The 11,283-nt window shown below is 40.7% G+C and overlaps 1 protein-coding gene across 1 annotated transcript; it reads left to right on the forward strand.

Moving 5' to 3' along the window:
- The first annotated feature begins 709 nt into the window (after positions 1 to 709).
- LOC135245248 (interleukin-22 receptor subunit alpha-2-like) lies at positions 710 to 10,333 on the forward strand. Its single transcript, XM_064318169.1, has 6 exons — positions 710 to 6,426; positions 6,519 to 6,657; positions 7,611 to 7,789; positions 8,306 to 8,475; positions 8,897 to 9,071; positions 10,106 to 10,333. The coding sequence occupies exons 1-5, from the start codon at positions 6,366 to 6,368 to the stop codon at positions 9,044 to 9,046; spliced, it is 699 nt and encodes a 232-aa protein (XP_064174239.1). The 5' UTR covers positions 710 to 6,365; the 3' UTR covers positions 9,047 to 9,071; positions 10,106 to 10,333.
- Positions 10,334 to 11,283: the final 950 nt, after the last annotated feature.

Genomic DNA, 11,283 nt, shown 5'->3' on the forward strand with positions numbered 1-11,283 from the left:
CTCCTAGGCTATTATTAAGGTTGCTCTGTAGGCTGAGTCCCAGGCCATGAAATTCATTGTTGTAGTTTTTGAGCCTGCTTTTTTTGGCAAATCTGCTTTTTGGCCTAAATATTGGTGGAGCTCAAGCATCTTGTAAAAGCAGTGTATTTGAGGTTGAGGGAAGTCCTAACATGCTAGCTGCCTGTCTTTAGAGGGCCTTAAAGTAAATTTTCTTATCTGTAGCTTTGCAAAACATGTTCCTTAGTGACCTAAGATAGGTGTGTACCCTGTTGGGAAAAGACAGTTTGTGTATCTAGTCCCAGAGGGCGGAGAAACCCCAGACATATGGGCCTCATCCTTGGGTTCAGTTTCCCTCCTGGGAATTCACATGAGGCCCCTGTGGTGCAGCCCCCATGCTTAATGGATTTGAATGGTCAATGGAAGGAAGCACGGCCCTGTATCACCAATCAGAGGGGTGCTTAATACAGCATTGCAGGCTCTTTCCAGAGCGACTTACATGCATTATTGTTCCTTTATACAGCTATACTGAAGCAATGCAGATTAGTACTTGCTCAGGGTATACGGCAGTTTAACCCAGGAATGAACTATGATTCGGTTGAAGCCCAGTTCCTACCTACTGTGCTAAATGCGGCCTAGAATTCCACATATGCAATGTCAATGTAGGAAACTGTATAATCTATGCCGAGTACCTTGAAACTTCTCATGATGTCGTAGCCGGCTGCTTAATAAATCTTCCTGTTTTTACTACGACCTTCTGATCTGCTTCTTCCTGGGATAACGGTCATTTTACTTGTTTTTGGTAATATCTTGAATAACCAACACCCTTTAACAGCTGTCAACAAAGGTCTACATTCCTTGTTCTGTCAAACCAGTTTCCTCGCCTTATATGAAAATGTGGCGTATTTTTTTATTTTCTCGCTACAAACCGAAGCATAATGACCGAACGTCAGCAAAGATCCGATCTCGTCATGGAATTTGTTACTAATGGAATGAAAGTGAGATTCCAGCCAGGCTTGGTGTTAAAGAAGGGAAAAGTTCACTAGGATATTAACACCAACAGGTTTTGGTTTTATACCTTCATCAGGGTTACATTTTAAAAGCATAGAAGGACAAAGATACTTACCTAGGTCAATTCAAAGATAGAAGCAAACGAGTTGGGGGTCAAAATCATTGCTTGGGACAGTCAGCCAGTGACACATGCGCAAATGTCGAACTTCACTATAGAGAGTGAGGTGGAAAGATCAGGTGATAATTGGTCAAATTTGATTGAACAAGTTTCTCCCAGTTACTGTTCCACGGGTTCAGCAGATATGTGTGCCTTGATCATTGTAGCTGAATTTTGCATTAAAGCCTAACAACAAAGCCTAACAATTGCATACATACTTTATTTGGCACTTATGTATGTATATATATATGTATATATATATATATATGGCACTTATGTATGTATATATATATATACACACTTTTTTTTTTTTAATTAATGCTTATGCCGTGCCACTATATTTTGTTGCTGGAAACACTTTTCATTGTAATACTGTCTGACAGTAGTTGAGTCTAGCCAAGAATCTGCCTACTGAAACCATTGTAAACATTTCAGTTTGTCCAAAACATATTGTATGTTGTAAATGTTTTCAAACTACCCTTTTTTTGTATTTCTGTATTTCAATGTCTACTCAATTGCATGCAATTGCAATTAATACTCAATTGCATGACATTGAATTGAATGTGAAATAGGGATTTTAACAGTTCATCGATTAACTGTTAATCGGTAATAACGTTGATCGATTTAATTTAATTGATTTATATGGTTAAATTTCAATAAACCATTCCTTGACTAACCTAATGTTGGCGATTTGATTTTACATGAATGTTTCTCAGTCGGATATAAACCCCCCCTGGTTGGAAGCTGGCAAGTCGCGGTTCCCTCGATTGGCAGCATTAGCGAAGCGTTATTTGCCCGTTCCTAGAACCTCAGTGCCATCTCAGCGGACTGACTCCACGTGGACATGCTCATGTTCTTTAATAATAATAATAATAATAATTATTATTATTATTATTATTTATTTTATATAGCGCTTTTCATGAACTCAAAGACGCTTTACAATGAGTGGTACATGCATACATACATACATACAATGAAACACAATTCAGAGACAAAAAGAAAAGGGGGGAAGACAAACATCAAGGGAAAGCTAGAGAAAAGAGGTGGGTTTTAAGACGTGATTTGAAGGAGGTGAGTGAGTCAGAGGTACGGATGTCAGGGGGGAGGGCATTCCAGAGTTTGGGGGCGGCAACTGAGAAGGCGCGGTCGCCAAAAGAACGGCGCTGAGGGGATAGTGGTGAGGAGGCCAGTAGTGGATGAACGTAACTGTCTGGGTGGCTGGTAGGGGAGCAGGAGATCAGAGAGGTAAGTGGGTGCGAGGCCATTTAGGGATTTGTAAACTAGGAGGAGGAGTTTGAATGTGATGCGTGATGTGATTGGGAGCCAGTGTAAATCTTTCAAGATAGGGGTGATGTGAGACCGGGAGGATGTGCAGGACAGTATTCTTGCGGCCGAGTTCTGAACCAATTGCAGTTTGTGTAGGAGACGGGAGGGAAGACCAGTGAGGAGTGCATTGCAGTAGTCCAGTCTGCTGGAAATGAAGGCGTGAATGAGTTTTTCTGCATCGGGATGGCTGAGAGAGGGTCTGAGACTGGAGATATTGCATAGATGAAAAAATGAAACCTTGACAGTGTTGTTGATGTGCTTTTCAAAGGAGAGGGATGGATCGAGTATGACACCGATATTGCGGACCAGGGGGGAGGGGGAGACAGGGGTACCGTCAATGGTGAGGGAGAAGTTGTGTAGTTTTGTGAGCTGGGGTTTTGGTCCAATGAGAATGATTTCAGTTTTTTCACAGTTGAGTTTAAGCACTTTAAAGTGCTTAGGTATTAAGTAAGGTAATGGCATATAGGCTTTTCTGTTCATGTTATGGCTATATGGTTACTTACAGTTACAGCTTTCAGGAATATTCCCAATGAGTGGGTTTCATGGCATTTCATTATATTTTATGCCTTTACTTATATTTTTTGTTTGCTGTACATCAAGAAGCCTACTTTACAGCACGGTGGACTTGGTAGCGTTTTGTTGAATTGCCTTCCATTTGCACTGTAGAACGCGATTTGCACTATTGAATAGATTGATGTGTTCTTATTATAAGACTGCGTTAGTGGATACAAGTGTTGTCCAAATGACAAAAAATAACTAAAGCGGTTCATTAGTTTATTACAAAGTTAAGTATTAATAAGCAGTGTCCTTTGTCACTGTCCCAGTGGCAGTTCAGCCAGCGTGTAGTCAGAGGTCCCTCCTCCCCTGCGCAGACCTCTCAGTCCGTGAATCTGTGTCTGTATCTGTGCCAGTGAAACTGAGCTGTGGAACGGAGCGGAAAGGGAAGTGGATAGTTCAGTAAAATGGAATGCATTGCATCGGATGAATGTGAACCTGAAAGTGACACTAAGAGAATGACATCCGCTTTGCTGCCGATGGCACAGGACGGCCCTACTTCTCTAAAAGCCTGTGCTGCGCCGGGGCTCGTGGTGCGGTGTGGCACGCAGCAGCTGTGTCTCCCTGGCGCCTAACCTGTGGTCAGCTAGGAAGGGAGCCAGAGGTTCCGGGGCAGCCACAAAGCAGGGTCCGGTCTTAATGTGTGACATCAGAACGGTACTGCTGGGCAACTGAGCATCACAGAATGGCGCCTATGTTGCTAGAGCAACTGAGCATCATAGAATAGCACATGTGAGACTATGGCAACCAGACAGAGTTTCTCAGGGTCCTGCCTTTTAAAAGCACCCTTGCGTCCTCATACGAATACGTGATATTTCCGAAATTATGTGACGAGGTAAAAGGTAAAATGCAGGTGGATAAAATAGGCTGGTGTGATGTGCAGGACTGGTACCTGGACAGATCATTTTAAAATGATTGTTTTTAAAAAATCAATTTTGTGTCAGGTCTGGTTTTATTTCCCTGGTGTGTGTTCCTGGCCTTCGCGCTGGTCATGCAGTCATGCAAGCATGTGCTGAGCTTACAGCTCCAAGGTCGTAGGTCTTGATTCCCACATGGGTTTTGCTGTTCGCACCATTGATTGCAATACTTAACCTGAATTAATTAAATAAACACCCAGCTGTGTAAATATATTGTGTGCCAAAAGAAAGGTTAGCTGTACAAACTGCTGGATAAATGACTGGTATATCCTGCAGAAATGTCTGTCTTGTGTTTTAGTCTTGTACTGAGACTTAATTTTTTTGTTCTTCTCAAATAGAAAATTTTAGCTTGTTTTAAGTTACTTTTTGCTTGACAAGTGAAATTGTCTTAACCCAATGCTAAATCTTCAAATGAGTAAAGTCTGAGTGACTCAGAAAAATTAGTCTTGCCTCATTGGAAATCTTTCTTACTTAGCACAGACAAAATAAAGAACTAAAATACATAATGGTCTAGGAAACAGAAATCTGTGAATTCTTTGCTGATTAATTCACTAACAGCCAAGAAATATTTTTAAATAATTCTTGGGGGGGGGAAAAGAAGTATAAAAACCAGTGCTAGAATTGGCTTGCTTTCCCCCTTGACAGGGTTTTAGTAGGCGGGATTAACTGGATGTTTGTCATTTAACAACAACCTTAAATCCAGTGAAAAGTGAAATCCTTTCTACATGTAATATGTAAATGCTTGGTAATTCAAGCTATGTTGAAAAAGCAAAATGCTTTTTTAGTTTCCCAAGAAAATTAAGGGACTTACAAGAAATGTGTTTCATTACTGGAGCCCACAGGCGCTGCAATGTTACAATAATCCATACTGTTAGTATTTTCAGTGTCCATTCTCACCAAGAACTTCTCGTAGAACGAGGTGGATCGGTAAGTAGGCCTACCGTTGACTAGCCACAGTTAAATAGCTTTCTAGCTTAGACATGTCGAATCAAAGACTTTCTTTATTTATGTGTATTGTCACACATTATTACACATTGAATGATCTTCAGGTTTAACTGTATGATGGTAAAGCTTAGTTTATATTGCTTTCTTTTGTTTTGTCTGGTAGTGTAAAGTTACTGCATGGGACAATCTGCTCGGACTGGCTCTAACCTAGCTAGAGATGAGGACTGGTTTACATGGATGTGTCTTATGGATATGAATGTTAATGAGCACAGGATGCACGCCCACCCTGTCCTTCTCTGCTGAACAGGTCACAATAATCGAATAGTGTTCATTGCAATTTAATTTAATCCAATTGGATTAAAAACTTGAAAGAAATATTAAGAAGACGCTCAACTCTCACTTCTGGGGAATATAATCACAATTTGAATCCAGTATCCTGGAGCTTTAAGGGTTTGTGTGAGTGTGGCCGAAGGGTGTCAGTCAGACGGTGTTACTGTACCCTCACCTGTGTCACACTTACCATCAAGGAAGTGAGACAACGAACAGGGACAAAGACTGAGGAACAGAAGGAAAGGTCACAGTCTCTGAGTCACAGGGCCAGATGAATAATACCTTTTCATGCAGCTTCCAGGTGGTGGGGAAACACTGACATTTACGTCTTCCAGTTTGATTCTGCTGCCTTGGGAGGAGGAACTACACGAAAACAGCCAATGAAGGGTCTCTGAGAAACCGGCCAATGAAGGGTCCCACTTCTTTACAGTCGGCTCATCAGTGAATTCCTTTGCATTTGAAAGCCCAACTGAACACTTCCTGGAGACTAATGTTCAAATTCTCACAGTTGTAAATGTAATTGAGGGTATGTTTCAGATCATTATTTAGGGCTTCGCAGCAGGTGCTGTTTAAAGGGGAACTCACTGAGCATGTGCAAGTGTCACAATGACACCTGAATACATATCTCTAGCTGTGCCTGCTTATTGTTGTGATAATGTGGAATATCACACACATCATGATACATACAATATTGACATTTGTCTTTAACACGTATTAACAGTGTTACTTTAAGAATGGAAGCATGGTCATTTCTTTGGCCAATTTCAGTACATGGCTGGACTTGAAACTTTGTCAAATTTGTTTTTTGGTTGTAAGCATCAAATGATTAAAATGGTTGACCATCCGACATCCTTGTTTAAAATATTCTGGGACTTTCAGTAATCCAGGCAGTGATAAGTGTTTCATTTCAGTCAATTATTTTTAATATGAAATGAGCAAAATATAACTGTCCATACAATTCAACATGAAATGTGTATTTATTTATTAAATGAAGAAAAATATGTGTTTGCCTTCATGTGACCTGAGGTGAGAAAGTGTTCCTGTTTTTTTTGTGAATCGGGCTGGCCTCATATAAAAGGTAGCGGGCAGGTCTCTGTGTTCTCTTTTCCCTAGGCATCGCTGCGGACATGACCATCCCTGCTGCACTTCTGCTGCTGTGTAACGTCACCTTCTCCTGGGGCCTGGAAAGTACGCGTGCTGAACAGTGTCCCTTCACACCAGCGCATGACAAATCGCAGGTTTGATTTAAATGTTGTGTAACGGTGCAGGTGTTTCTTCAGTCCCAGGTAGTGCGGATCTGCGGGAGGACGTAGCGCCACAGGAAGTGCACTTTGAGTCGTTAGACTACCGGAACGTTCTACGCTGGGAGCACCATGGCCAAGTACATGGGAACCCACAGTACTTTGTTCAGTACAAAATGTGAGTATCCGCAGACTGAGACTTCCCTGGATTAGGTCTGCACTGAAAGTTCCTGCAGGTTTTTTTTTTGTTTATATATAAAAACATTCATTCACAAACAAAGGGGATGAACACTATATAGATACATGCGCAACTACGCCATACCTATAAACTGCAAGAATTCATAAACCAGTATTGCTGTCGCATTCATACACATATAAACATATACATGTACACTCTTATATAGTATCAGTTATAACTTCCAGTTCATTTTATCCATCCCGTTAATGTTGGTGCAAGTATAATTATTAATAGATATAGACTATAAATGAGAGTTAAACACTGAAGAAGATTAAGTCCATACAATTACACCTTATTGCATAAAAAATGATTCAAAATTATCCCAGGTCTTTTCATATTCTTTACACTTGCCTTTTGTTTTAGCTCATATTTTTTCCAATTTAACTATATTCATTGGCAGTTTTAACCAATCAGCATATGATTGAGGTTCTTCCTTCCAGTGCCTTTCCGGTATTTCTTTTAGTGAGTTGTAAGTGTTCCAATTAATTCAGCATTGCTTGAGTTTTCTTAGAGCTGTAATACCAACAGTATTAAGTTGCCCCTAGTTATCCTTATAATATCAAAAAATATTCTATTCCAAAATTATTTTCGTTTTTCACATTCTACCATCATATGTACCAGTCCTGAATTACTCACGTTACACTTCCAACATCATACACCCATCAGAACTCTTATTAGAATACCTGCAGATTTTTTTTGTGTTGGATCTGAAGTGGATCTGCAGGGGAAGTCCTGTTGATTCCGTGAAGGGCGGCAAGTGTGTAGGAGTGGCCCTGCTCCCACACTGCAAGATGGGGATGTACAAATATGGTCATAATGTGTACTGTAATCTACATGGTCACCTTAGTTGTGATATAGGTGCAGTTACCCCTGACTCCCCTCTCCTGTCCCAGCTATGGGGAAAAGCACTGGACCAACGCCACTCACTGTCAAGGTATCAGAGAACTTCACTGTGACCTGAGCCAGGAGATGTCAGAACTCAGGGAGTGGTACTACGCCAGGGTGCAGGCGGTTCTCCACGGGGCCCAGTCCTCATGGACCCTCAGCCCCAGGTTCAACTCACACTGGGAGAGTAAGTGGCAGAGCAGCCTGCTATTCACAGTGATGGTGAATGTGTCTTGTCCAATAATGTCTTCTGTGAACTGAATCATTACATTACATTCCTTTAATTTAGCACCCACTCTTATCCACAGTGACTTACGCTGTAGGAGAAACATTTTGTAAGTCTATTTGCCTGATTAAACGATTAATAGTTCTGGCTAACAGCATTCCCAGACCAGTGAGTTTATGTGACATCACTAATGAAAATTTACTGATTTGATCTGAAAGCAATTTTTGATCTGACTGATTAGAAGTCCTGGGATGTGATCATTTATTAATGGAATTCGTATTTCTGACTTAATGAGACAAATCATCCTACAACAGACATTAAAAGTGGGGAATTGAAGATGAATGAACAGGTTGTTACAATTCACATTGTGGGGCCCCAGGGCAAATTTGAAGAACTCCTGGATTAGTGCATGTTCAGTGGATCCAGTGCTATCATTCTCGCTTGTGTCTCAATTGCTTTCTGCATTGGTTCCGGTAGCTTCCGTCAGCCCTCCCAAGGTGAAGATGCATGTGACGGAGCAAGGCATTATGGTCCAACTTCGGCCTCCAAGCTCCCCCTACAGGAGACGAAACGGCAGCCGGATAGCTGTGAGGAAGCTGCAGAGACTGCTGTACAGAGTATACCTCACCCACAATGGCATCGTACAGGCAAGTTCTGCTGAGTACACCAGAAACAAGAGTGCATGATAAGTCACTGAGACTGCACTGGGGACATTTTTTTTTGTCTACTTGTGCTAATCAGTGCTTGGCTTTTGCAAACCAAAATAACTAGATTTTTGTTGTATTCTTATCTGAAAATTATATTCTGTGACTGTGTAAAATGAAAAGCCTCCTGTCTATTTGTGTGAATTTATATATTAACCCTTGTTGTTTTTTGTACTTTGATGGTTGCAGTGAATACTGTTTGCACGTATTGATTTTTCTTTTTTGCTTAGTCTGAGGACATGGAATGTGTGTTAAGTTTTTCGGCTCTGAATATTGCCAATAAAGGTGGTTCTCTTTCTCTCACTCTCTCCCTCCCTCTTTCACCCCCTCTCTCACTCTTTCTCCCTCTCTCGCGGTAGAGCAGGAACAGCATGACCTGGAGGGCTGTGTCAGGAAGGTCCTCATCACGGATCTGAAACGCAGGACCACCTACTGCCTCCAGGCCGAAACCCACATCCTGCTGCTGGGCCGGCGGAGCGGGAAGAGCCAGGCCGTCTGCGTCACCACGCCCTGAGAGGAAGGATCCGCTACCTGTACAGGTACGCATTACCTAGCACAGGCATGCATTACCTAGCACAGGCATGCATTATCTAGCACAGGTACGCATTACCTAGCACAGGCAACAGACCTGGGTCAAATACATATTTCAAGTATTTCAATTACTTTTAAATACTTTTTTAGAAATTATTTGAAATACAGCATTTACAAATACTGAGTATTTAAAAATACATTTAAGGAGCATGTGCGTATATTTGCAAATAAATATGTCTTAAAACATTTAAAACATCGAATTTTCAAATACAAAGTGTTTGATTTAATGGAATTATTTGAAAATGCTTTCACAACAGAAGGCCAGTGGTGCAACATGCACAATTGCATCAAGCTCTTGAAAGACTTGAAAAGCACTGGATATGCAGGACCCTATCAGCTCTGAAAGTTGAGAATTTTGTCTGATTAGAGGACACTATTTTGATGAGAACATGCCTGCTGACAGCCCCAGTCCAATTGTACCGATTTACCATTGTTAATTGGTAGTGAATGGTGCACGGCTGAATTCTATTTCATCAGTGTCTAACCTTACAAGATGTAAAAGATGGAACTGCACACATGGCTGTTGAATGCTCTGACAACAGAAAAAAAGAGGAAATACAGTAAAAGGACACTAACTTTAAGTCTGATTAAGGCAGCGCATGTGATGTTTAAAATTGCCAATGTAGGCTACCCTTGCCCATAATCCAAATTCAACCCCTAGCCCCTCGTAGTTCCCCTGGAGTGCCCGCAGTATTATAACACGCTGACATCACATTGAGGGCCACTCACAAAGATTATACAAAGAACTCTGGGATGCCCCCTTCAGTATGAAGCCAGTATTGTTGCTGGCTCTGTCATTTCTGTTGTCTACCACTGAAATATTTCAAAATATTTCAAAATATTCTCTTCCTGTAGAGAGCTTTACGCCCTTGGCCTCTGACTAAAATTAGTGTTGCAGTTACCAGTTTTAAATGCAAATCAGTAGCTGATAATTTTGTATTTTTAGACCTCTGACTTCCTTCTTCACTTCCTCCACCCTCAGGAAGAGGAAGAGCTACTTCTGAATTTCACCGCTGTGCAGAAAACTTCACATTCACATGAAAATGATCTGGAAGCATGTATGCAGGGAAACCCTAAGTTCTGCAGGAAGGAAACACTTGAGACCTCAGGGATTATGTGGATAATGCACAAATAATTAATTATGTGGATTATCACTTTATTTGCAGGTGGGTGTGGCTACAGCGAGACGAGATTAAATGCTGTTGACATTTTGGTGCTTTATGTGATTAGTAATATTCAGATTACAAACATGAATTACTTAAATTAAGTTCAGCTCCAATGGGTTTTTTTTCCACACAAACAATGCGTCTTGGATCAGCTTTATTGAAGTCGCTTTACACATGGTAACAAAACCAAAAGAAGAACAGATGGGAAAATAGCCCTCAAAATGCTATTAATTTTGAGCAATTACTTCAGTTGCACAAGTAATCTGACATCATTCAAAGTTAAACATCCTGCAGTATTTATTTCTGTGTGGCCATTTCAATTCTCCTTTCCAGTTCACTCAATTAAGACACATGGATACAAGTGCAGTATTACCTTCTATAAAATAAGCCATGGGCCTGTAACAGGATTTCAATGTCTGACACTATAAACCAAACAATACTGTTCTATGGTTCATGCTCAGAGATGTCCCTAGGCCCTGATACCTAAACACTTCTAAACATGCTCATTTGGGCCAGTTGTTTGTCGTATCCGGTACTGTTAGAGAACAATTTCAGCATCATACAGTGATAAAAGCTTTTCCTTCACGCATATCTTTTTCAGAGGCTATTTACATTGGACAGATGGATCGTTTTAACACTGATAATGCTGAATGGACAGATTTAATGGTAACTCCACAGCCAATTTTGTAACGAAACAATAAAAAAACAAATTCTTTGTGCTAGTCATAAATAACAAAGCTGGAATTCTTACCATCCAAAGAAGCAAAAAAAAAAAGAAAAGAAAAAAGTCATTGAAACAGAGTTATGTACAGAGACACTATGCAGCAATGCATGTTTAAAAAATACATTTGTCAATTTGACATTTACATCATAAAACACAACTGCTTGTAAAAGAAAATACTTAAATGTATTTGTGTCCCTCATGACATACAGGTAACAGGAGCTTTGGTGAACGTATTATTGACACAGCAGACAGGCTTGTTTGGTCCCTGGT

Source organism: Anguilla rostrata, chromosome 18 (assembly GCF_018555375.3).
Source record: "Anguilla rostrata isolate EN2019 chromosome 18, ASM1855537v3, whole genome shotgun sequence".
In the NCBI taxonomy this organism is placed as follows: domain Eukaryota; kingdom Metazoa; phylum Chordata; class Actinopteri; order Anguilliformes; family Anguillidae; genus Anguilla; species Anguilla rostrata.